The sequence below is a fragment of the Apteryx mantelli genome, unplaced genomic scaffold (assembly GCF_036417845.1).
Source record: "Apteryx mantelli isolate bAptMan1 unplaced genomic scaffold, bAptMan1.hap1 HAP1_SCAFFOLD_40, whole genome shotgun sequence".
NCBI lineage: Eukaryota > Metazoa > Chordata > Aves > Apterygiformes > Apterygidae > Apteryx > Apteryx mantelli.
In genome coordinates, this window is record NW_027118755.1 from 1,762,129 (window position 1) to 1,790,000 (window position 27,872).

The 27,872-nt window shown below is 48.2% G+C and overlaps 2 protein-coding genes across 2 annotated transcripts in view; one reads left to right on the forward strand and one right to left on the reverse strand.

The window, feature by feature from the left end:
- The window catches only part of LOC136996518 (SUN domain-containing protein 3-like), a 390,273-nt gene that overhangs the window by 61,563 nt on the left and 300,838 nt on the right, over positions 1-27,872 (forward strand). The window lies entirely within an intron of this gene.
- On the reverse strand, positions 6,365-7,267 carry LOC136996442 (olfactory receptor 12D1-like; the record flags this gene model as incomplete). The annotated part of the gene is made up of 1 exon (XM_067317364.1): positions 6,365-7,267. A coding segment is annotated over exon 1 (903 nt), but the record flags the coding sequence as incomplete, so codon positions are not given.

The window sequence follows — 27,872 nt, forward strand, 5'->3', positions numbered from 1 at the left end:
CCACTCACTTTTCCTGACCCTAGATGGCATGAGACCTGAGCAGCTGCTAACTGGCAGAAACTGAACGAAATTCAAAAGCAAGTAGAGACCTCTGAGGATTGTTAATAGCTCTGGGGTGAGGAGCAGGGGGTGCCAGTTCTTCACCATGATATTGTTAAGCCTCTTGTAATCTATATAGGGCTGTAGTCTTCCTCCCCTCCTCCAGCATGAGGAGCCAGTAGGAGAGGTAGATAAACCACTGTGCCAGATTGTCCTTGAGGTATTCTTTGAGGGCTGCTAATTCAGGGTGGCAAGGCACCTCCTTTCTTGGGATCAGGTCAATGTGCAGTCTTATGTGTCATAGAGTGGTAGCATTTCTTCCGCCTTCTTCTCAAAGACATCTGTAAAGTCACTCATAGTGTTTTGGAGGGAGTAGGGCAGTGACTGAGGCAGAGGCAGAGTTACAGTCCTGGGGCCTGGGTGATTCAGGGTGGCAGGCTGTGGGGCTTGGCAGAGCTCTGGTGGTGCAGAGATCTTGATTCTGAGGCTGTGTGTGGTGAGAACAGAGCCATGGTCTGTAGGTGTCATACTTGGACCAGTTAGCGTGCAGTTATGTTCCTTGTTTTTTGTCTTCCAGGGGAGTGTTGTAGGGCTCTTGGCACCAATCAAGTCCACGGCAACCATGCAGTCAGGAAACTGCTCATAGAGTGCAGAGCCAGGGACATGGGAAACTCTGGATCAACTCGCATAGGTGCTGTGGTGGGGGACACAGTCATAACATAATGCTATATGTCACACTATGAAGGTTCAACAGTAACAACTGAGACAGTAGCATAATAAAAAATATGTTTATTTCCTCACACAACCTCTTGGATTAATAACATCCATTAAAAAAATGCGATTACTAATTTAGAAAGGATAACCCCAAACCATCAGTTACTGTGCTATTAATTGGAAACACTGCTTACCCCAACTTGAAAGCCAGCTTATTCACTCTCCTAGTGAGAGGACTCTCAACCTCGAGGAGTTACCTTAACCCAGCGTCCCAGGAAAAGGGGAGGGGGGCGGATACTCACGGTCCAGCTGGAGAGGATGATCAGGTCACGTTCCCGTCCCCTGCTCAAACTCTCTTAGCTTCCAAGTCTCTTTTTACATGGCTGGGGCTCTGGGCAAACACTGCTTTTGCTGACCTTTGCGAGTTCCACAATCACAGGACTGTTTGTTTTTCTGCTTGGAAAGACCCAGCTAGCGAGGCAAGACCACAATACCTCCATATCGCTTCTTCCCTCCCTGGGGGTCCATGCAGTTTTGATTCCCCAGACTTATCAGGTGGCACACTTCTTTAGTCCTGTCTATTCTTCTATTCCACAGCCTTGTGCATATAAGTCCTTTAACATATCAGTTGACAAACTTCTTTAGTCCTGTTAACTCTTTGCTTGCTCGTCACTACAGCAGGAGAAAGCCTCACAGTCACAGTCCCTGGTATACTCACGGGTGATTCGAACCACCCCGATGTCTGCTGGAAGGGCAGCACAGCTGGGCACAAGGAATTGTGCAGATTTCTGGAATTCACAGAAGATAATTTCTTGGTGAAGGTGATTGATGAACTGACTAGGAGAGATGCTTTGTTGGACCTGATACACTGGAGGGCATGGCTGCTATTCAGAGGGCCTTGACAGGCTGGAGAAATGGGCTAACAGGAACCTCCTGAAATGAAGGAAAAGCAAATACTATGGCTCGAATCTGGGTGGAATAACCCCATGCAACAGGGCAGGCTGAGTCCAACTATCTAGTAAGCAGGTCTGCACAGAAAGATCTGGGGATTCTGAAAGACAAGAGCTTGAAAACAAGTCTGCAGTGTGTCACTGCAGCAAAAGAAGGCCAACCACACCTTGGGTGTATTAGTAAGAGTGCAGCCAGCAGGCCCAGAGGGAAGTGATCCTTACCCTCTGTTTAGTACTTGTGAGAATACCTCTAGAGCATTGTGTCCAGTTTTGGACTCCCCAGTACATGAAGGACATTGACATACTGGAGCAAGTCCAGTGGAGGCTCTCAAGATGCTCAGGGGACTTGAGCACATGATGTACAAGGAGATGGTGAGGAAACTGGGCTTGATCAGTCTTAGGAGGAGAAAGCTAATGCGACACTTTTTTGCTCTCCACAACTACCCGATCAGCAGATACAGAGAAGACAAAGCCAGGCTCATCTCAGATCTGCACAGTGATAGTACAAGAGGTAAGGGACACAAGATGGAACACAGAAAATTCTTATTAGACGTATGTTTTTATTTAATTTGTTATTATTGTTATTATTATTATTTACCATGAGAGTGGTCAAATACTGGAAGAAGGTCCCCAGAAAGGTCATGGAATCTCCACCCTCGGAGGTGTTCAAGACTTAACCAGACAAATCCCTAACAATTTCATCTTCTTAGACCTGCTTTGAGGAGGGGTTTAGACTAGATGACCTCTGGGGGTCCCTTCCAGTTATTCTATGATTCTAAGATTACTAACGCTTTGAATCAATAACATCCTCTTCTACTATTTTGTGTGTAGAGCACCAAAGTGTTAACACTGCTGTAATGTAAGTTATGTGGTAGCTAAATGCTCAAAAAGAAGAAGGTATTTATTTTCTCCAGGCTTAAATGGGAGATTCATCCACCCAAAATCAGATTTCTAGCATATAGATATCTATACCAAAACTTGTATTGCCTTTGTGCACGTAATGGTTAGAATTGGTCATATCTCAGGTGTGATTCATCTCCTGAGGTAGGGGTGGGCTTTAAATCCAGGTTCACCTATCTGCATTTATGTGTCTACAGGATATGTGTGCACATGTGAGCTATCCCTCCAAAGCTCCTGTTACAGTACATGGAAATCTATGGCTCAATTTATTTGTCCACACATAGGAATCTTGTACCATCAGGGAGGCCCCCAGGTTTTCTGTCTGACCTCCACTTTCTGCTCCACAAGCCAAGGGTCTGCCTTGTGTTGTACTTACCAGCCCCTGGAGATACTGTATGGCATCTCAGGTGTCACAGAAAAGTGTGTCTAGGCAGGTGGCAAGTCCTCTTTCATTTGTAAAATGAACCTGAAACAACAACACCAGCTGTGGATGTCCGTATTGGAGATGTCTGAAGGTAAGGGAGATGGATCCTTTAGGAGTCAGTCTCCTGACTCCTGCTGGAGTGAGGGTCTGCTCTTCTGAACCTAAATCATAAAAACCCTTCCTGCAGTAAGTGCAAAAGGAGAAACACTTTGAGGGCAATTCACACTCTTCCATCACCCCCATCAAATACCTCTTTTAAAATGAGTCTTAAAAGAGGGCAGAAATTTTTCCTCTTTAGTTTTGATCTTCACTGAACGAAACACACTACAGTGTGTTTCCAATACAGAATACATGTAGAACTGCTCCCATTAATGCTTTTTACCTGACTTTTAATCTGTTATTCATTTTTCTAGGTGCAATTCGTGACAAAAAAATGAATGAGGACATTAAAACCAGGTCAGGAGAATCATCCTACTGGCATTTGGAAACCTTTACAAATGTCAATACCGCTCTTTCTAGTCTTCCTCATGATTTACATTGTGACCATGTCTGGGAACAGCCTCATCATTGTGCTGTTTGTGGCTGATTAGCACTTTGATAACCCATGTACTTCCGCTTGGGAAATCTGCCAATGTTCCACTGTCATGCCCAAGACACTGGCCAGTTTCCTGAGTGGAGAAGAAAAAAATCAATGTTTTTCACTGTATTACTCAGAATTACATTTTTTAGTTTTCTACTGGGTGCAAAATCTTATTGCCTGTTGGCAAGGTCTTTGTGATTAGGATTAGCAAATAGGCAAAGGATTTTATTATGAAGCTTGCATGAGTGAACAATGCTGCTTCAACTAGTAACTGTGTCTTGGCCATGTGGTTCCTTAGTTATTGACATAATGATATCTGATTGACATAATGGTATCTCCAATGCAAAAGTCAACTTTCTGTGCCCCACCCCCTTACAAAATTGTAATTTTGTTGAGGGATGTTATAAAGCCGCTGCCTCCAGCAGGCCCTGGGACCCAAGGATTCCTGTCTGGGCACTGGAGCCCAGCCTGGTGCACTGAGAGGAGGCCTCTCCAGCCCAAGCACAGCTGCTGCTCTCCTCTTTGCAAATTCAACCAGTAGTGAGGCTGAGTGTGTATCGCAGACAGACACACACACACACACACACACACAGAGCAGATTAAGGGACAATGCAAGCACTCTGTACCCCTCCCTCACAGCTATTGCCAAGGTACACAGTCACTATGACCTGTGATCCCCACTCCAGCTGCTGACACTGAGACCCTCACTCCACTCACCCTGGCCACCCTCAGTAGCTGATATTTGAGTACACTGGCCCAACAACCCATGGTCCTGCTCCAGTGACTGATGCTAGGACCCTCTCTTCCCCAGTTACTGGCACCACAGACACAAGAGCCAGTATCACCTGAGGTCTGACTCCAGTTTCTGGGCCCAATCACCCTTGTCTCTCCACCTAGATCTTACAGCACTCACAAATGGGATACGAAGACTCGAGCTGCAAGAAAAATCTTGAGTCCTGGTTAAGGTGGATTGGAAAGGCACCTTTAAAACTACTGCAGAAGGTCAATATCTTGAAGGGTTAAACAATCACAAAGTCAACCTATCTCATGGACCACGGTGCACCTCCACAGGCTTGACCTGAGTATTCAGTCAGCAGCTAAAGGCTCGTTACATCTTCCTGCCTGTACCTGTGATTCCACGTTCTACCCAAATACTAAAGACAGTGGCTTGAGGTTCACTCAGCTGGCTGGTTTGATCCCAGATGTGCAGGCTGGTAGGCTGCATAGAATTACCCACTCCCAATATAGCATTATTTGATCTGCAGAGCTAAAGGAAGGTATTGATAAAGATTTTGAGAGACTGTGGGTGGCAGCTGAGTGTAGCAAACATGAGAGACCATCAGTTTTGGATAAAACAGTGATCAAAGTGATCCCAGTCACACGTGAAGAGGGCGAGGTGGTCTTAGAATGGGAGATCCCTCTCCAAAAAGTTATCTTCCCAAGTCTACAGAATTGGAGGAAGGAGGAATTTGTGAAATGGTCCAAGCTACATTGTCAAGGTTGTGGTATTTCAAACTTTGGAAATGACACTATCAGTAATGCTGGGCAGGAAAGTTATAGAGGCATTCCCCATAGGAAGCTTGTAACTGTGTTGCAACTATGAGCCAGTGTAAATGCTACCATGGAATTCCTGGCTAGAGGAAGAGGGGAGACCCTAAAAAAGATCAGCAGGCATTGTTTGGTGGAGAGCAAAACTTGCTCCCATATTGTTGCCATGCTGTACAGAATGCCCATATTAAGAGACACAATGTATTACGCGAGTTTATTGGCAAATGAAGTTGCCTACACAAAGGTGTCTAGTACCATCTTAGAGGCCCTAGGATATCTGACATCCATACAGGGCCAGTAGATCTGGCATAGCGCCTATGGGAGACTTATGCCTTTCTGGAGCAGCAGAGAGACACCAGCTGAGATACCCGGAGTATTTCAAGTGGCATGACATACATGTCTGTATGTGGCCAACTGAATCCCATGGAAAGAAATGAATTCCTCCCTGTCTATTGGATCTAGGATAAGATGAATCATGCCTTGACTTCTCTTGACAGCTCTGACTGGGGGGTGGGATTCAGCTGCAGAAAAGAAAAGAAAAAAAAAGAAAAATCAAGTGACTTTGCAGGTAAATCACTCTAATAAATGTGTTTTCATTGAAGTATCAGTCTCTGGAGCTGCTAATGCTAATTAGCACTGCTACTGCCCAAGATAGGAGAGATGAGACCATATCCAGTACGTAGGGTATTTCTGAAGGGACCCAGGCTGTTGGCAGTGAAAAGCAGATTTCTGCACAACACATTCTTGAGCCAAAAGCTCCTCTGATTGCATTGTCCATTGCCTACTACCCTGTGGAAGAATGGTTAAGTGAAAAGGGGCATGATCTCTTAGAAGTGAGCAATCCTGTCTTCATGATGGAGGGAGGATCCCACAGCTATGCGAGCTGTCCTTGAACAGCACAAAAGAAGGAAGCTACAAGGAGGTAAACAAGTCGACAGACTTCTCCGCGTGGGCAGCAATCCTGCACCAATCCTATATCCGCTTTAGGCGCGTGAATGAAGGCTATAAACCAATCATATAGCTATCGCTAGCACATGCTAATTGCCTGTCTATATATACTCTGTAAAAGCTTGAATAAAGGGAGAACGATCATACTCACATTGAGACTCAATCGTTACTCCGGGTCCATCTCCCACTCCGACACTACCCCACACAAGCTGCAAGGCGGAACATTTTCTGTGCTAGAAACTCTCTGGAGAAAAGTCTTCTCTTTAGGGCAAGTTTCACCTCCACATTCCTCAGGGTGTAGATCAAAGGATTGAGGACTGGCGTGACAACATTATACATAACGGTGGCCATCATTGTCCACCTGGGTGAATTCCCTAAGGAAGGTGGCACATAGTTAAAAATAACAGGGACATAGAATAAGGCCACTACTGTGAGATGGGAGATGCAAGTGGAGAAGGCTTTCCTCCTTCCCTCCTTGGACTGGACTTTCAGTCGGAGGAAGGAAAAAATGTATAGGTAAGAAAAGAGTATGAAGACAAAGGGGCCTATTGCAAGACTCCCTGTGATGGTGTTGAGAAGGTTCAGGTTGAGCTGGCTGCTACTGCAGGCCAGTCTCACCACGGGCTTGATGTCGCAGAAGAAATGTTGGATGTGGTTGGGGCCACAGAAATGGAGTCGGGAGGTCATGACTGTGTGCATCAGAGCATGAAGGAAGCCAGTAGTCCAAGTGCCTACAGCCAGCAGCAGGCAGGCCCGTGGGCTCATGATCAGGGTGTACCGCAGGGGGTAGCAGATGGCCACAAAGCGGTCATAGGCCATGACAGCCAGAAGCAAAGCTTCGCTGCTTCCCACGAAGTAGGAGAAGTGGAGCTGGCTTAGGCAGCCAGTGTAAGAAATGCCCTGGTGCCCCGAGAGGAACCCATCCAGCACCTTGGGCACGGTAACTGTGGAGAAGAAAATATCTAGGCAGGAGAGGTTGCAGAGGAAAAAGTACATGGGGGTGTGTAGCCAGGGTTCACAGATCACCACAATCATGATTGCCATATTCCCCAGCAGGGTAGACAGGTACAGCAGTAAGAACAGCATGAACAGGAATTTCTGTAGCCCTTGAACATTGCTCAGGCCAAGGAGGATGAACTTCCTCACCTCTGTCTGGTTATCCATCCCTGCAGGGAAAGACAGAATCACTTGGCAGTAACTTCCTATCTTTCTGTCCTGAGCTGCTATATCCATTTCCCAAGACCTTTTCCATAAGATGCATCATCAGCTGATGCTGCCTCATGAATGGAAGAGATCAGATACTGAGTCTGGAAAGGGACATGAAAGAATTCCTTGATTTCCCACCCCGGCTTTTCAATGAGTACTGGAACTGTTGTAACCTATGTGGTCAATACTGATGCTGGAACTGCCACCTGTGTACCAGCTCACTGAAAGGAATGACGTGTTTGAAAATAGCAAGAAAAGAAAATTATGAGGAAGAAAGACAAGCAGGCAGGCAGGCAGGAAGGGAGGAAGGGAGGAAGGAAGGAAGGAAGGTTGGTTACCTAATGTTTACATGAAGATTGCTCTGAAATCCTGCAGGTTTTCCTTTTCTATATCAAAGAAGGGTCCTGTAATATGGTTTCTTCATTCCAATTCCTAGCTGAATAAACTGTATCTCTCCCGAAGCTGAAAGAACTATAGTAGTATAGTGGCTCACATATAATACACTGCTTTTAAAGAGGATGAGTTCTGGCTGTTCAGTGGAGTCAGGAAACCTTTATACAATACTCTCTGCCACTGAAACAATCACATTTATTTCCAGCAAAGGAAAATTTCTGTCTCTCTGATAACTCCTCTTGGGATCAAGCCTCTGAATCTTATGGGACTTCAGTTCAGAAAACATCAAGGCATAGCATCTCAGGGACACCGAAAGCTAATGATGCTGTGGGGAGTTGAACTGATCACTGATAAAATAACAGTTAGTTTTCCTCTTCTTCTAGCCACATCCTGTTAATATTGGTAATGATTATTTGTACAGCAAGCTCTCATAAGCAGGAGGAAGGTGTAGAATCAAAAAAAAATTTTTTTTGAAATATGCAAGGTTACAACACCTATTTCTCAAAAGACTAGCAGTTTTAAAGGGAAAATTTCCAACAAGTTTGTTACATCTTTTTGAAATTCCCAAGTATAATAAGTTGATTAGGTATCATGGCTTCATTGGACCTGATACAACTACACAGTTGACTTCTGTCTCTGACTTAACATCTTTTGCTCCCTTTATAGTCCTTTCTTTTTCCATCTTTCTTTTTCCTTCTTTCTTTCTTTCTTTCTTTTTACTTCTAAAGATGGAGATATATATGTATTTTAAGACCTCAAATACTTAACAATAGCACCCGATAATGCAATGGTAGACACACACATTCAGGGAGCGTTTTCAGAAGATGTATGCTTCAGAGATGAAGCTGATATAAGATCTCGTACCCATGACTCAGTCCATTACCTGAACACTTGTACTGGAACCTTTGTTCTCAGTGCTGTTCTGTGCACGGGATAGCTAAAATGATTAAGGCTATGAAAAGGTTTTAGGATTACTCTGGTGATATCTAAGCATTTCTCTGTAGTTTCTCATTCAAAACTTTAGCATACAACCTCTGATAACATACATGAGACCATTTATGTGTGAATATTTTAGTTATATACAGGCGCTTGTTGCTAGTCTGTGCTACAAATGGATACGATACACATGAAGGCAAACGGGAACTTTTTAGAATTATTCAGAAAGTCAAATCAGCTCTAGAAGCAGGAATGCAGTGTTGTTTCAGATGTCCTAGCACCTGAGTGTAATTCAGCGTGACAACCATCAATGCCCTCAGGATGCCAAAGGTGTTTACAGCCCCTGACTCCTGCTGCACATAAGTGCCTGTAAGCGAGCATCTTCACGTGGTGAAGTTTTTCCATTCTCACAATGGCACAGTGCAACAAGACCTCAGTGCCTGGAATACCATCCTGCCAGTCACCTGTGAATGCTTCCATGGACATCAGTGCTGTTACATTGATATGGGCATCCATATCCACTGAGACTGCATTAAGGCTTCCTGGATATCACAATGTGACCGCGAGGCAGGCAAGAGAGGGTCGGATACTAGTGGAAAGAGACACTCAAGGTTCATAAGGGGTTAAACAGGATGGGTTTAATAAAGGACTTACTTACACTACAAGCTGTATGGGGAGCTCTGGGAACTACGAGGAAGGGTCACTGGTGGGAGGCTGTTGGAGGCATGGATCGGACGCAGGACTCAGAAGTCCAGGTGGGACTTGACTCATTATTCGTAAGGGCCCCTTAAATCTACTAGAACTATTTCCTTAGCTCAGCCGTGCTAACCTTGAGTAGCTGCTGCCCAGGAAGCAGCTGGACGTTGTTGACAAAATGGAATATGCATGCCTGGCCCTGATGGGAATTTGGTCAGTGTGTAGTTCCACACGCTGGGCCTGCTACCACACACTCTGCCAGTCACTGACTCCTCGCCAGATCTTCCGCAGGTGTTCTCACTACACACAAGAATCCTCCCCATGACTTGTATGCCCTTTCTTGTCCTCAGAGAAGAGAGAGAGAGAGAGAAGAGAAAAGAGAGAGACAGAGTGAGTGATTAAAGGAGTAGCGTCAGGCAGAAAAGTCACTAGTAGGATTCACAGATGAACCGTGTCAATGAAGAAGCAGTTGTTGTGTTGTGTAGCAAGGGGCTGGGAAGGAAGCCAAAGTAAGAGGGAGAATTGTGAGAGAGAGCAAACATTGGTAAGGAAAGCTGAAGCAGTCTGGTTTCTAAGAACAGACAGGGCTGGCCCAGACCTAGGAAGCAGGGAGGTGGTGTGAGAGGAATGAGGGAGTAGGGTTAGCAGAAGGGACCCACACAAAGCAGGACACATGCTGACATGTTTGCTCCAGCCCAAGAAAAAGCCCTACACCTCCTTCTCCATGCAGAGCAGTGGCTAGCCGTCCTTCTAGGCTTGTGTATATACATACAACCTCTATGCCATCAGGTACTGCCTCCCTGTAGATGCCTCTTGGGACTCTAGGGTCTTGCAGCAAAAGGATCCACTACTGCTGTCCTCAAGGTACAAATCTGCACTGTGCTTAGTATCCCAACTGTCGTCCCCTTCCAGAGCATGGCTGCATTTACCGCTGGCCTCAGCCAAGCCAGCCTTTCCAGGAACTTAGAGCACTTTGCTGAAGCACTCACACGAGAAGATGAAGAACATCAGTGATGGTCTTGGAAACCTCCGAGGATGGAGACTTCATAACCTCTCTGAGAAACTTGTTCCAGTACCTGACTGTTCTCACGTTGAAAAAGTTTCTCCTTGTATCCATTTGGAACCCCTCTGGTTTCAACTTATGACCACTGTCTATCATCCTCCCACCATGCATCACTGTGGAAAGCCTGGCTCTGTTCTTCTCAAGACTTTCCTGAAAGCTCTGGATGACTGTTATCAGGTCCCCCCACTCAAGCTGCCCGTTCTCCAGGATGAACAAGCCTAGTTGCCTCAGCCTCTGCCCATGGGACAGGTATTGCAGCTCCCTGGCCATCTCAGTGCCCCTCTGCTGAATTTGCTCCAGTTGATCAATGCCTTTCTTGTATCAGGGGGTCAAAACTGGGCACAGTATCCTTCATGTGGTCTAACAAGTGTTGAATAAAGGGAAATAATCACCTTCCTTGATCGACTGGCTATGCCCCTCTTCATACAGCCCAGCGTGCTGTTGGCCTTCTGCACTTCCTGGCACACTGCTGGCTCTCGTTAAGCTTGCTCTCCACTAGCATCTCCAGGTCCTTCCTCAAAGAGCTGCTGCTCAGTCAGTAAGTCCCCAGCCTGTGCCGTTGCAAGGGGTGCTGCCTTTCCAGGCACAGGACTCTGTGCTTGTCTTTGTTGCATTTCATAAGGTTCCTGTTGGCCCATTCCTCTAGCCTCTCCTGGTCCTTCAGAATGGCAGCTCTGCCCTTAAGCATATTGACTGGCTGCCCTTGAGAAGCGTGCATTCCATGACCTCCTCCAGATCACTGATAAGGATGTAAAGGAGGACAGGTCCCTGGATAATCCCCTGCACTACTCCACTCACTACTGGCTTCTAAGCAGAGTACAACCCACTAACCATGACCCTCTGAGTGCCATCATCCAACCAGGTTTTTTACCAGTTAAGTTGCCCACCTATCCAGACTGTAACGTCCTAACTTGAATACAAGAAGAGACCGTGTTGTGGGAGACAGTGTTGAAAGGCTTGCTAAAGTCAAGGTAGATGACACCTATTGCTCTTCCTGCATCCATAAATCAAAGCATGTCATCATAGAAGGCTATCAGGTTGGTCAGGCATGATTTATGCTTGGTAAATCCATGCTGATTGTTCCAAACTAACTTGTTATTCTTAATGTGTCTAGAAAGGTGTTCCAAGAGGCCTCATTCCATGATTTTCCCAGGGACTGAAGTTTGAATATTTTTTGTCACAAACTTGTATGAGGGCAGGGCAGGGCATCCCCATTTGCTGGAAGTGAAAAGGAGGATGAGGTGTGTGGGGGTGTGAGTGAAATGGGGGAACAAATCTTGTCCTTGTGTATGAGGGGATCGAGCATGTCCGGGGAGCATGCTTGTGTGGAGGGAAAAGGGGACCAGGCATGTCCATGGTGGTGGGGTGAATGAGGGTGGGGCATGTCTGTGTGCTAGGGGAATGGTTCATGTCTGTGTGTGAGGGGAGCTGGGACAGCACATGGGTATGTGAGGGGAATGGGGGACAGGGCATTTCTGATGGAGGGCATGGGGCATCCATGTATGAGGAAAATGGGGGACAGAGCATTTCTGAGAGGTAAGATTGAGGAGACAAGGTGTGAGTGGGGAATGGGGGGGGCGGGTCTTCCTTGTCGGAGGGATGAGGAGCATGTCAGTGTGTGAGTGGTGCATGTCCTTGTGCAAGGCGGGAGAGAGGGAACATGACTGAGGGGAACGTGGTATGCGTCTGCATGGGGGAATACAGGGACAGGTTGGGGAGAGGGGGTTATGGGTGAACTGTGGTGTATCTGGGGATTGTGGCACACTTGTAAGTGAAAGGGGCATGAGGGTTTGGGCATGTTGATGAGAGGCATGGGGAGAAGTACTTGGGGAGCATGTGTATATGGAGGAGCAGTTGGGAGCCATGTCAGGACAGTAGGGGTGTGTGAGGGAGACCTGCTGTGGAGAATACAGTATGTTGTGAATGAAAGAGAAGAGGAAGCATGTAAATGGTGGTCCAAGAGAAGATGGGAGGACCTGATATGGGAGACTGTAGGGACGGGGAGATGAGGGAACGATTGTGGGGCATATCAGGCTAGGGCAGAAAAAGGTGAGGAGAGGCGTGTGCACACACCGTGTGGGGATGTTTCAGAGCTGTGGCAGAAGAAAGTTTTTGCATGTGTGGGGTGGAGGTCTGCACGCAGGAGTACCCTGCATGGAATAGGTCTGGATTGTCACAGGGGAAGGAGGGTGTATTCATTTATGCACATGTGTCTTCCCACTGCATGGATGTGGTGGGGGGATGTGGTGGGGTTGAAGCAGAGAAGGGAGTTGTGTGTGACAGGGATGTTGTGTGCAACAGGGAGAGCAGTGAGGGGGGCCCCTGTCAGGGGGACGGGCCCTCCCAGGCCTCGACATGACTCTCAACCGGGGCTGGACCACCTTGGCGGCTGTTAATTAGGCATGCCCATAGCAACTTTGCTGTTAGGATATCCGGGAGGACAATCTTAAAAATATCGACCAGATGGTAATGGGCTGCCAGCTGTTGATGTCCTCTTCTTTCTGCGGATCAGTGGATTTCAGTATTAAAATAGTTCTGCATTCCTTGATCCCATCCAGGATCTTCCCAGCCAGATGGCATAGGTTGAAAAAATCAGCCAGTTGGCTACCTTGAGGATCTTTCCTCACAACATCCCTCAGGCACAGGCCATCCAGCCAGGGGTGGAGTTCTTATTCATTTCTGCAATGATCTTCCTCACCTCCCCTGGGGTGATCATTTTCCTGAATGAACAGTTGTCCACAGGTCCAGCACCATGGAAAGCCTATGAAGGGGCCTTCCTCTTCCCACTTCTTTCTGAACGAGCAATGCAGCTCATTCATCGGAAGGGGGCATTTCCATGCTTTGATGTTATCCAAAATGGTACCAGTGAGCTTCTTGCGGTCTATCTCAAAGACCCACTGGTATCTCAGGGACAGGCCCTGTCTCACCATCCTGTTCTTCATCCACCTCCTCTCCACCTTCACAGGTGTGGGTCCAGCTTGGTGTTTTTGTAGTTGTTTAAATTTGGCTGCAGCAGCATGCCCTGACAGCTGTGACAACCACTCCTCTGATCACGTATTGATGCTATCCCAGATATCTTTGCCATCCTCCAGAGCCCTCTCAAACGCAACCCTTTGGCTGGAAGAAAGGGTTTTGGCTCAAATCCAGTCATCAGCTACTTTCCTTCTATATTCCATCTTCACTCCCTCTACTTTCCCTCTCTCAACTGGTACATCTCTTTCACACAGATGCTCCACTCTCTTCAGCAGTGCCAGTCCACTTGCACCTGCCAAGAGCTGGCGTCTTTTATCACTGATCTGTTTTGCCATTTTTGCAGGCAAATCTTCCATGATCACGTTATTTATACAACGCACATTCTTGTACTTCTGTTCCAACTCCATCAATAGAGTCGTCTCTTCCTCCATCCAGCAGCTTTTGTGCATACCATTCAGTCCCTTTTCCTTAGGACAAGATAGCTCAATTCATTCTCTATTTTTACTTTGTGGGTGCACGAGTCTCTTGTACTGTGAGAGGCCACTTTTTGTCTTGAACTCCTGGTTGCATTCTCCACACTGCCATGTACTGGGGCCTTCCAAAGCTTCCTCTTCAGTTCTGAGTACCCCTGGAGCTCCCTGGCATCTACGGAAGTGGCCAATGCATGCAGCATGGGGAATAAACAGGAAAAATAAGAGGTGTGCGTGTGGTCACAGGGCCATCATCTCATTGCCATTACAGAGACATGGTGGGATAGCTCACATGACTGGAATGCTGTCATGGATGGCTACGTGCTTTTTAGGAAAGACAGGACAGGAAGGTGAGGTGCTGGAGCTGCTCTTTATGTGAGAGAGCAACTGGAATGTATCGAGCTCTGCCTAGGGGTGGATGAAGAGCAAGTCAAGAGCTTATGGGCAAGGATTAAAGGGCAGGCTAGCATGGGTGGGTGACACTGTTGTGGGTGTTTACTACAGGCCACCTGATCAGGAAGAGGAAGTCAGTGAGGCCTTCTACAGACAGCTGGAAGTAGCCTCACGATCCCAGGCCCTGGTTCTCATGGGGGACTTCAACCACCCTGATATCTGCTGGAAAGACAACACAGCTAGGCACAAATGGTCCCGGAGGTTCCTGCAGAGCATTGGTGACAACTTCTTGACACAGGTGGTGGAGGAGCCAACAAGGAGAGGTGTGCTGATGGACCTTGTACTAACAAACAAAGAAGGACTGGTGGAAGATGTGAAGGTTGGGGGCAGCCTTGGCTGCAGTGACCATGAGATGGTGGAGTTCAGGATCCTGCGAGGAGGAAGCAGGGCAAGGAGTAGCATCGCAACCTGGACTTGAGGAGAGCAATCTTTGCCGTCTTCAGGGACCTACTTGGAGGAATGCCATGGGTTAGGGCCCTAGAAGGAAGGGGGGTCGAAGAGAGCTGGATAATAGTCAAGCATCACTTCCTCTAAGATCAAGAGCGGTGCATCCCTATGAGTAAGAAGTCAAGCAAAGTGGGCAGGAGACCTGCATGGAAGAGCAAGGAGCTCCTGGCAAAACTGAAACAGAAGGAGGAAGTATACAGAAAGTGGAAAGGGGGACAGGCCACTTGGGAGGAATATAGGAATGTTGTCAGAGTATGCAGGGATGCGCTGAGGTAGGTTAAGCTCCGTTTGGAATTAAATCTGGCGAGAGATGTCAAGGACAACAAGAAGGGCTTCTTCAAATACATCAGTAGCAAGAGGAAGACTAGGGAAAATGTGGGGCCTTTGCTGAATGGGGTGGGTGCCCTGGTGACAAAGGATGCAGAGAAGGCAGAATTACTGAATGCCTTCTTTGCTTCAGCCTTTACTGCTCAGGCCAGCCCTCAGGAACCCCAGACCCTGGAGGCAAGAGAGAAAGTCTGGAGAAAGGAAGACTTTCCCTTGGTGGAGGAGGATCGGGTTAGAGATCATTTAAGCAAACTTGTGTTATGGAAAATCAGGCTCGCCGGCCTCCATAACAGGGTCTGACCCTAGGTTCCTGCTGAGGCAGAAATTCGAAGTCAGATTGAAGAAAAATAAAATTTAATGATACACGTGAGGTAATTACAGCTCGAGCTGGGTGCCTCCCAAGAGGGACCCCGAACAAAGAAATCCCTGGGCAATTATACCCTTACAATCTAAATTCCCCACCCCTCTAGCGATAGTTTGGACCAATAAAAAAAGTTAGGTCTGTATTCTTCCCGTTCTTCACTGGGCCCCTTCATTGTCTCTAGGCAGGCTGCTTCTTATCTTCAAGGTTAGCTACTCCTGCCATCTGTGCAACTTCCTTATCTCTCCAGCTTGAATCAGCTCTGGGGCCCCCTTTTACTTATCTAACTAAAAGTTCACAGCCTGAGGCCTAAGGCTTCAGCAAATTTAGCTACTAATGCTAAGTAAGTTATGCTAAGCAACTAATTCTAAACAGCTTCAGTTCAATATTCTCTAACACTTGACACCCACAAATCCATGGGCCCTGATGGGATGCACCCACGAGTGCTGAGGGAGCTCGTGGATGTTATTGCTAGGCCACTCTCCACCATCTTTGAAAAGTCATGGAGAACAGGAGAGGTGCCTGAGGACTGGAAGAAAGCCAATGTCACCCCAGTCTTCAAAAAGGGCAAGAAGGAGGACCCAGGCAACTACAGGCCAGTCAGCCTGACCTGCATCCCTGGAAAGGTGATGGAGCAGCTCATGCTGGAGGCCATCTCCAAGCATGTGGAGGACAAGAAGGTGATCAGGAGTAGTCAGCATGGCTTCACCAAGGGGAAATCATGCTTAACCAATCTGATAGCCTTCTCTGATGGAATGAGTGGCTGGGTGGATGAGGGGAGAGCAGCGGATGTTGCCTCTCTTGACTTCAACAAGGCTTTTGACTCTGTCTCCCATAACATCCTCATAGACAAGCTCAGGAAGTGTGGGCTAGATGAGTGGACAGTGAATTGGTGGATTGAGAACTGGCTGAATGGCAGAGTTCAGAGGGTTGTGATCAGCCGCACAGAGTCTAGTTGGAGGGCTGTAGCTAGCGGTGTCCCCCAGGGGTCAGGGCTGGGTCCAGTCTTGTTCAACTTCTTCATCAGTGACCTGGATGAAGACACAGAGTGCACCCTCAGCAAGTTTGCCGATGATACAAAACTGGGAGGAGTGGCCGATACACCAGAGGGATGTGCTGCCATTCAGAGACACCTGGACAGGCTGGAGAGGTGGGCAGAGAGGAACCTCATGAAGTTCAACAAAGCCAAGTGCAGGGTCCTGCCCCTAGGGAGGAATAACCCCATGCACCAGTACAGGTTCAGGGTTGAGCTGCTGGAAAGCAGCTCTGCGGAGAAGGACCTGGGAGTGCTGGTGGACAACAAGTTAAGCATGAGGCAGCAATGTGCCCTTGTGGCCAAGAAGGCCAATGGTATCCTGGGGTGCATGAGGCATAGTGTTGCCAGCAGGTGGAGGGAGGGGATCTTCTCCCCTCTCCTCAGCCCTGCTGAGGCCACATCTGGAGTACTGCGTCCAGTTCTGGGCTCCCCAGTACAAGAGGGATGTGGCACTACTGGAGAGAGTCCAGCGAAGGGCTACAAAGATGATTAGGGGACTGGAGCATCTCTCTTATGAGGAAAGGCTGAGAGAGCTGGGCCTGTTTAGCCTGGAGAAGAGAAGGCTGAGAGGAGATCTTATCAATGTGTACAAGTATCTGAAGGGAGGGTGTCAAGAGGATGGGGCCAGACTCTTTTCAGTGGTGCCCAGTGAGAGGACGCGAGGCAACAGGCACAAACTGAAACACAGACACTTCCATCTGAAGATGAGAAAAACTTCTTGACTGTGAGGGTGACAGAGCACTGGGACAGGTTGCCCAGAGAGGTTGTGGAGTCTCCTTCTCTGGAGATATTCAAAAACCACCTGGACACGATCCTGTGCAACGTGTTGTAGGTGACCCTGCTTGAGCAGGGGGGTTGGACTAGATGATCTCCAGAGGTCCCTTCCAACCTCAACCATTCTATGATTCTATGGTTCAGCTGGAGACCAGTCAGCAGCAGTTTACCTCAGGGTCAATACTGGGTCCAATACTGTTTAACCTCATCTTTAATGACATGGATGATGGGACAGAGTTCACCCTTCAGCAAGTTTGACGACAATACAAAACTGGGAGGAGTGGCTGATGCACCGGATAGTGGTGGTGACATTCAGAGGGATCTCGACAGGCTGAAGAAATGGACAAGCAGGAATGTCCTGTAGCTCAGCAAAGGGCATTGAAGAGTCCTGAACCTGGGGAGAAATAACCCCATACACCAGGACAGGCTGGGGACTGACTGTCTGGAAAACAGCTTTGCAGAGAAGGACCTGGGGGTCCTGGTGGACAACATATACAACTGGCTCACATCCAACATGACCAGCTGGACATGAGCCAGCAATGCACCCTTGTGGAAAAGAAGGCCAACAGCATCCTGGGTTGCACTAGGAAGAGTGTCGCCAGCAGGTCAAGTGAAGTGATCCTTCCCCTCTACTCAGCACTGGTGAAACCACCTCTGCAATGCTGTGTCCAGTCCTCAGCTCACCAGTACAAGAAAATCAGAAGGTCCACCAGCCTAACGGCTGCTCAGTAATCAAAGAACCAGAATGAGAGGGAGAGTGCCTGGGAAGAAGAGGTGTCCCACCAACCAGCATGGGCCCAGCCACAGACTGGTTCCACTACCCTGCAGACAGCCAGGATCCTAGATAGAATGAGGGCTCTGACAGTCAAAGGCAGAGGTGAAGGATGCCAAGAGGGACTCCATCAGCCAGAAGACTTTACCCAGTTAGCTCTGCACTAGCATCCTTCCCCACAGCCTCTGTCTCTTCCTGGCACACCAGTGCAGGCAATGAGAACACCTTGAGTCCTGCCACATGGCTGGGCCCTTGAGAGCTTCCACAAAGTGCTCTGTCTCCACAAAAGGAAGTCTCTGCTTCTCCCACACCTTCTCCACATTGCCCCGCCCTTCAGTGTCCAATAGCAACAGAGTGTGTCCAGGCCAGCAGGGCTGAGGCACACACCACATCCAGATAACTTTGGTATGAAGCCCAGGGAGAAACCTGTGGAGAGGGCGCGAGGGGCTCAGCAGTGTTAGATAGAGAGCAGGAAAACACAGGCACCCTGGCTATCCAGGGCTGGAACCTGCGCAGTTCACCACCTCTCTCACCCATCCTCTCACGAGCCAGCCTGTTCATGAGGTGGGACTTCCCAGTGCAGTACAGCCCTGTGATGGCCACTACCACCACAGGCTGCAGGAATTCTGACAGCACCTGCAGGGTCTTCTGCTGCACCACCAGCCCCTGCCTCTGTGGTCTCAATCAGGCAAATGGGCAGCGCCATGCAGATTCCAGATGCCTTTGCTCATGACAAACACAGCCAGCAGAGGGGACAGGGAGACAGGCTGGTTAACAGGGTGTGGATACCCACAGTCCAAACAGGAACACTCATTTTCATCCTGCCTCATTTTTCCAAGCAAAACATTCTTTGCACCAGCTTCCTTCTGACCCACCTCCTCTTCTTGCCCTCCTGCAAATGCTGCCATGGAGGCAATGCTGGCACTGAGTAGAGGTGCAGAGCCCCTTCCCATTTGTCTCACAACAGAAATGCTCAGCTCAGCTTCTAAAAGCCCAGGGCTTAAAGGCCCAATTCTGCTACATTCAGTCAGGTGATGGGGGCAGCACTCCACACTATGCACTATGCCACAAACAGAGATTTGAACTTTGCTAGTTTGCGGAGTGGCTAAAGAAGGGTGCCAACAAGGGTGGGGAACAGAGCAATGGCTGCAGGCAGGGACCTAGGACAAGAGGAATGATGGGAGAGAGGCTCCCAGCACAGACACACCAGCAGGGAGCAAAGGATAGGTTAGGACACATGGTTGAAGCTTAGGGGAGCTTAGTTAGTTGAAAGCTGAGCTGGAAATCCACAAACAAATGGCTTACGGGGTAAGGGGGTCCAAACTCAGGGGCTGAGCACTTAGGAGAAGGGGTTTGCATGCAAAGACTAGGGGTGTTGAGCACAGGGTCCCAGCCATCTCTTCCCCTTGCTCCATCTCAGGGCAAACCCAGAGCAGCAACTTTGGACTTGTTTCTATCCCCACCTGCAGCTTGCTGGGATGAAAAAAAGTCATTCCCCAGCTTGAGTGCCCCTAACTGCTTGCATAGGGGGATGGAGGGGAGGAACTGGGGAAAGGGACTCACCTTCACCTCTCTGGGCTGCAGCAGCTTTGCTCTGCCCTGGCTCCTGTCCTGCCTTCTATCCTGTTGTGTCCTTGGCCAGCCTCTCTCCTCCTCTTCTGGGAGACAAGGCTCAGATAGAAAATGAAAGTGAAAGTCAGGCACTGGGAGGGAGGAGGGAAACCCGATCCCAGGGCAAGGTGTGCTGTGGGACACCCCTTCCCTGTTATATCCAGAAAGACACATCCCTCTCCATGAGGCACCTACATCCCTGTTGCACACAACTCCCTTCTCTGCTTCAACCCCACCACATCCATTCAGTGAGAAGAGACATGCGAATACACGAATATGCCCTCCCCCCCCGTGACAATCCAGACCTATTCCATGCAGGGTAGCCCTGTGTGCAGACTCCCACCCCACACATGCACAAACTTTCCTCTGCCACCACTCTGAAGCATCCCTGCTATAGGTAAACGTGACAAATTGACAACAACTCGGGCCAGGTTGCATAAATTCCAATTTAATAGAAGAATTGAGCAAGTCACAAGTAAGCAAAACAGCACTGGGCGGCCGGGGAGTCTCCTGCTCCACCAACGGCGCGCGCGATCCCCCCCTCACAGTCTCCTTAGATGAGATTCCAGTTCCGGGTGTACGTAGCACTTCCTGTAACTTCTGCAGTTGCGCCGGCTATTGCTAGGGGGTCTTCTTCAGCCCTCTGGTGGTCGTGGGGATGAAGGCTGGAGTCTTCCTCTGCATTGTGCGCCATATTAGGCTATCTAAACTAACATTGCCGCTTCGCTAGCTCAACTCAATTTTCTCAGGCGGGGTACATGCCCCCCACCACAGGCTGTAGGATGTTCCCACAGATGTTCCCAAGGCTGTTTCTCGCTGATGTAACAAATTAGTACATACCACAATACAAGATATTCCCAAGGCTGTTTCTCACTTTGATGCAACAAATTAGCACATATCACAATCCCTTTTAATTTGTTCATCAAATCGAGCAACAGCCTCCTGTGCCAGGGAGAGCATAGGGTTATGCTTACTCTCATCTTCATTTAGTTGTTCATATTGACTTTTTATCAACAGTAGGTGGGCAGCTTCGAGTCTGCTTTTTGCCATGTTAATTATTTTATTTACTATACACGGCCCAAAGGTTAACACAAGTACTAGTAAAGCTAATGGACCTGCTATTGTAGACAATAAGGTTGTTAGCCAGGGAGAACAACTGAACCATGATTCATACCACCCTTGCTGGGCTTCTCTTTCCTTTTTACGCCTTTCAAGGCCTTCTCTCAGTTTCGCCATAGTATCTCTGACAACTCCCGTATGATCTGCATAAAAACAACATTCTTCTCCTAGTGCTGCACACAATCCTCCCTGTTGCAAACATAAGAGGTCCATCCCTCTTCTGTTCTGTAACACTACTTCTGATAGCGATGTCAACGACTTTTCTAAAGCTGTAATGGATTTTTCTATTCGTTCCAAGTCCTCATCCACTGCCGCCCGTAGGGTGCCGAGGCTCTGCTGTTGCATCACTAAGGAGGAGATTCCGGTTCCCGCTCCCACTGCCCCAAGGCCCAGTAAGGTGGCCATAGTAATTGCGGTGATTGGTTCCCTCTTTACTCGGACCGGGTGAGGGGTGTCCCAATGATCGTACATCACATTTTCTGGATGGTACAAGATCCTTGGAACTACTTCTACCTGTATACAATATTCTCGGGACTCATTAAGCACCCTTAAGGAGACACAAGGAGTCAGGCCGGTTTTTGAGCATATCCATCTAGTTCCTTTGGTGGGAATAGCCCATCCATTTTTAGGGATGTGGTTTTGCAATGATATAGATCCACACAGCTTTTTCTTTGATTTTAGCACTTTGCCAATACACATTCCTATTCCTGTAACTTGTTCCATGGTTAACCCCTTCTTCTTATCTTCCCATTGACCATGTGAGTCGGAATCACTGCTTAAAGTATATGTCATATTTACTCCTATTGCTTCATAAAAGGGGGTCTTATGTCGTAGCATAACCAGCAGTGGGTAGTTATACTAGGGGTTGTAGCATTTAATACTTTGTAGGTTGCTTGCACAACCTTCCACAGAGGATTGTCTACCCCCTCTGTGGCTTTACTTTCTGAGATCACAACAGTATCTTTCGGGGTGGGGTGGTTCATAGGAATACTTGTCGAATTCATGATCACACTCGTGGGTTTGATTCTTGATTCCACCCCTTTAACAACTAGATTCGGCCCTATTGCTTGAGGAGTAGGTCGCACACTTTCTTTCTTTATGAAAATTAATCCACCTCTATCGGTCCCGGACTCCCAGAACCGGACTCCCCAGGTCTTTCCCAAAAACCATCCCGGATCCTCCGGACGGGTGATATTTATCACTAAATGTTTACAAGTTCCCGGGGGGGTATAGTGGGGATTTCCCCGATACCCCAGCTGGAAATCCTCCTTAGGGGGGGTACACCCAGAAGGCCCCCATTTTACTGATAAAAACTTATCTGACCCTGCTCCTGGAGTCCAATCAGAGGCTATAGTTTCACATCCCCAATAAGCACAATAATAAGAGTTTGGGTAGTTACAGTATCCTCGCCCAGGATTAGAACTAGGACAAAAGTAAAACGGTTTCCCGAACTCTCTTCGACTCGAACATGGCTCAATGGGTACCAGTTCACACAAGGTAGGTGTGAATGTAGAGTTCCCGGGTACACTTCGCACTTGGATCACTTTTTGATCTTCCCACCTTATTAATGACCATTTAAAGGGTTGGTGTACATTATGTTCCCCTTTGATTCGTCTTCCTAATAAGCCCAGCACAATCATCTCCCAGAGGAGTAGTGGACCCATGGCTTGGTTAACGGATATTTACGAACTCCTAATACCTTGGAAGGACGACCCGTGATGCCAAGTGTCTCTGGGACTTTAAAGAGTCTGGGTCTTATAACTTTAGGTATTCCTGCTTAGGAGGTGGCTTGTCGGCCTCGATCCCCACGGTTTCTATACGTCTCTGTCTCCTCTGCCTACTCTTTTGCTCAGAGCAGCAGGGTGCACCATCTTCTTGACAGCAGCCATATTCTTCAGGGGAACCTCCTTTATGTGCCTTTCTGATTTGAAAGGCTTCCCAGTTTTTCGAGAGAGACACCCAACATACGGCACAGTCCACCTACAATTGGTGTTTTTAATGTTGGCCTTTTAACAGAGGCTTCCCACCGTTCTACCGATCTTTTCTTAAGATCTTTTAATGTCCAATAAGTCAATGTTGTCGTAACAAGGGCGGCAAATGCCGCTAGGGAGATACCCGTACTAACAATGAGTCCACTACTTCCCTTCACAAACCCTACATGCATAACACACAAAGGGATAACAAATACAATGTGGGGTTATAACAAATACTATGTTAGGTTTTACAAAATGTGGTCTCACTTATCGAGGTTTCCAGGTTTCTTCTTAAAGGTTACTTATAAATTGTCTGGGTTTCCAGAGGCTTCCCACGATAATTCTGAGATCGGCCCTTTAATTCTGCTGGCATGTGTCCATCCTCGCTCTGCAGTGTGAATAGCAGTGTCTGTGGTAAGCAAGACAAGAAAAGGTCCCTCCCAGTGGGGAGTCAAGGACGAGTCTTTCCAGGTTTTAATTAAAACCTTGTCTCCAGGGTTAACTCGGTGAATGGCTACGTCTAGTGGAGGTCTCTGTACTGTTAGTCCTTTCTTTATCAGTTCTTGTCTTCTCTTCATAAGCTCTGTAATATATTTCTGTAATAATCTCTCTTCTACTTTAGGATGTTCTTTTGGTATTTCTAAATCATATGGCATCCCATATAACATTTCAAAAGGGGAGACTCCTGTGTCAGTTCTGGGCCGAGTTCGTATATCCAACAAGGCTAAGGGTAAACACTTGATCTTAAATCTTGTACCAATCTATAAGTACCGTCTGATTTCTTTACGGGTAGTATGGGGGTATTATGGGGAGACATACAAGGCTCCAGTAACTTTTGATTTATTAGCCTCTGGATTCTTGGTCGGAGTCCTTGCCTCCCTTCCTGTGACATTGGATATTGCTTGTCTCTAACAGGGATTTCTGGATTCCGTATACTCACTTCAAAGGGAGCAATATCTAGTCTTCCTACTGATTCTGGGGTATACCAAACTTCAGGGTTGATTTTGGCCGCATCTTCAATAGTAAGGGTGCATAATTTTATAACTAATTCTTGATTCTCTACTTCTAAATTGACTCCTAATTCAACCATCATATCTCGGCCCAGTAAATTATATTCAGCTTCGGGAACTAAAATAAAAAGGATCCAACACTTAGTCGAGATTCTGATTCTATTTCCACATTTTTAATTACTGGGACCTTAAAGGGTTCTCCCTTAGCTCCTATCACTTGTAATTTCTCTGGGGATGGTTTACACCCCCAGGGTACCGTTTGGACAGTAGATCTTTCTGCCCCAGAATCCACAAGGAATTCTACTTCTTGTCGCTGGGGACCTAATTTCAATTTTATCAAGGGCTTGGTTCCTTTATGAGTCCCCAGCAGATAGAGCCCCTGACCTCCCTACTCTTCTTGGAACATTTGCTCATCCTGCATTCGCTTCTTACAATTCCTCTTCAGATGCCCTTTTTTCTGGCAATAAAAACACTCAACCTGCCTCAAGTCCCTTGTCACAACTTCTCTGGGTTGTCCTTCTTGGTGAAGTGGCTTTCTTTTAGGTCTGTTATACGACCTAGAAGATTGGGCCTGGATTCCTCTCTGTCCTTCTCGGACTGCTGCCACCAGAATCTTTGCCTGTCGCCGATGGGTTTCCTCTTCCCTCCGCACATACACTTTCTGAGCTTCCCTCAGCAATTCGTCCAGCCCCCTATCCTGCCAATCATCTAACTTCTCTAACTTTCTTCTGATATCTGGAAAGGCCTTTGCTACAAACTGTGTTTTCAATAGAGCCTGTCCCACAGGGGTACTGGGGTCCACCCCGGAATAAAGTTGCAGATTTTTCCTAAGTCTCTCGAGCCATTCTGTTGGTGTCTCATCCTTCTTTTGTTGTTCCATGAAGGCCTTATTAATATTTTGCCCCCTGGGAACAGATTCCCTGATTCCCTGAACTATTATGGTTCTCAGATCGGACATATGTGTCCGATGCTCAGCATTCTGATTGTCCCAGTCCGGCCGTCGGGTGGGCCATTCAATATCTGCTGCGGGACCTTGTTGGTGTTGTTGATCCCAAATCCGCATCCCAGCCCTACGGATCATTTCCCTTTCTTCCACTGTAAATAATATGCTTAAGATGGATTGTAATTCCTCCCATGTATAAAGGCTAGGACCTAAAAACTGATCTAATTTTTCAGCCACCCCTAAAGGGTCTTCTAATAAATTCCCCATTTCTTTCTTAAAATCCCGTACGTCCCCTGAACTCAGGGGCATAGACACAAATCCCATCCCCGGCTGTGGTCCTCCCATGGGGAGTTCTCGCAAGGGGTACAGCTGATCAGATCGCCCACCTCCCCTCGTTTGACTCCTCGTGACCCTTTGGGTTTCTTCTGGGGAACTAGGAGGGTCTAGATCCCGGTCTGGGGTCGTTGGAGAGGGGCTACGAGGAGGGGCTGGTGTTGGGTTTTAGCTGGAGCTGAGGGAATACAGGGGGGAGGAGAAACGAGAAGTTCCTCCAGTATTTTGCTTTTCTTCCTCGGACCTTTCTCTTTCAGGGTAAATATCATGGTCCGAGTATCTGGTCTTATCCATAAACTAGCATACTCACTTTCTTCTAAACTAAAGGGCTCTTTTGAATTCACATATATTTTTAGAGCCTGACATATCCAATTTTCAAAAGACCCGTATACTGGCCAATAAAGGTGGTCTCTTCTAATCTGCTTCCCACCCCATACTTGCATACAGTAATGTACCATTTTTTCTCGACTTTTGCCTTTTCTGGAGGGCCAATCGTTCCAATGCTTAATCATTAATCCTAAAGGGCTATCGGGCGGTATATCCGGTAACCGTACCGTAAAGCCCTCTATGGGATCAGAAGACTTGCTCCTTTTCTGTCCCATCTTCCGGAGCACCCACCCCAGTCACTTTCTCTCTCCTCAGGGGACCGCACTCACACCACCCGAGTCTTTAACTTCTAGGACGGTTGTCCCTTCGCAGTGGGCGGCCCAGTCGGCCGACGGGTGCCCCTTTTCGGTCCCCTGCTACACAATCACCCTCCTGGAGGGTCCACACTCACTCCGTCCCCTGGGGACGTCTCACTCAGACGTGCTCTGGGTATCCCACCCCAACCAAACGGAACCGCATACCAATACTCACTCAGTCCTGAGTCTTCGTTCGGATCGTCGTGCACAAAGTTTACGGGCTACTGCAGTTCTTTTGCTTGCTTGTCCTGATTTAGGGTTCGGAAATACAGGTTGTGGTAGGGGAACTACCCACTCAGGGGCCATCTGAAGATGGGGCGCCTCCCCTGAGTCAGAGTTCCGAAACCAGGGACACCTGCATCCGAGTCACGGCACCAAAATTGTTATAGGTAAACGCGACAAATTGACAACCACTCGGGCCGGGTTGCATAAATCCCAATTTAATAGAATAATTGAGCAAGTCACAAGTAAGCAAAACAGCGCTGGATGGCCGGGGAGTCTCCTGCTCCACCAACGGCACACGCAACCCCCCCCTCACAGTCTCCTTAGATGAGATTCCAGTTCCGGGTATACATGGCACTTCCTGTAACTTCTATGGTTGCGCCGGCTGTTGCTAGGGGGTCTTCTTCAGCCCTCTGGTGGTCGTGGGGATGAAGGCTGGAGTCTTCCTCTGCATTGTGCACCATATTAGGCTATCTAAACTAACATTGCTGCTTCGCTAGCTCAACTCAGTTATCTCAGGCGGGGTACATGTCCCCCACCACAGGCTGTAGGATGTTCCCACAGATGTTCCCAAAGCTGTTTCTCGCTGATGTAACAAATTAGCACATACCACAATACAAGATATTCCCAAGGCTGTTTCTCACTTTGATGCAACAAATTAGCACATATCACCCCTTATATTAGCCCTCAGGCCAAGGGCTTTGGACTCACAACTACTGTACTAGTTCGTGGTCGAATAAATTTTGATTCACCTGGTATTAGTATCAAGTGGTCGGTGATTCCAGTCGATAGGGAGGAAGCAACTATAGCACCGAATAACACACTGGGGCAGAGGTCAACTCGGTTACCCACGAATGGGCATCCAGCAGGACCACGGGGAGGTGTGACCTCTGCAGCTAAGCCCAGTTAGTAACTGTGGCCCTGCCTTAAGAGAGTCATATTTACTCCTGCCGTTTACCCGCGCTTCATTGAATTTCTTCCCTTTGACCTTCAGAGCACTGGGCAGAAATCACATGGCGTCAACACCCGCCGTGGGCCTTCGCGATGCTTTGTTTTAATTAAACAGATTCCCCTGGTCTGCACCAGTTCTAAGTCGGCTGCTAGGCGCCAGCTGAGGCAGGGCGCTGGCCCGGGGACCCCGGTGTTAGAGAATATTGAACTGAAGCTGTCTAGAATTAATTGCTTAGCATAACTTGCTCAGCATTAGTAGCTAAATTTGCTGAAGCCTTAGGCCTCAGGCTGTGAACCTGCTGTGAACTTTTACTTAGATAAGTAAAAGGGGGCCCCAGAGCCAGTTCAAGCTGGAAGGATAAAGAAGTTACACTGACAGCAGGAGTAGCCAACCTTGAAGATAAGAAGCAGCCTGCCTAGAGACAATGAAGGGGCCCAGTGAAGAAGGGGAAGACCCCAGACCTAATTATTACATTGGTCCAAACTATCGCTTAAGGGGTGGGGAATTTAGATTGTAAGGGAATAATTGCCCAGGGATTTCTTTGTTCGGGGTCCTTCTTCGGAGGCACCCAGCTCGAGATGTAATTACTGCATGTGTATCATTAAATTTTATTTTTCTTCAATCTGACTTCGAACTTCTGCCTCAGCAGGAACCTAGGGTCGGACCCTGTTATGGAGGCCGGTGAGCCTGATTTTCCATAACACCCGGCTCCCCCCCCCATCGCCGGCAGCCACGCGTGCGCAGGGGCACCCCCAACCCCTGTGGACGGGTGGAGGGGGGGGGCGGCAGCGGCTACTGGGGCTCGGGGAGGAGGGAGGGAGGGGGCGGGCGGTGCCCGCTGCAGCTGGGGCGATCCATGGGAAGGGCCTGGCACACATCCAGAGTCGCCACTGCTGCCCCGCGCCCGTCCGGCGGACGGGTGGGGCGCATGGCGCCTCGTCCAGCCGTGGCGCACGCCCAGCCCCGCTGCGCGCCGCAGCCCAACCGACCAGCCCTTAGAGCCAATCCTTATCCCG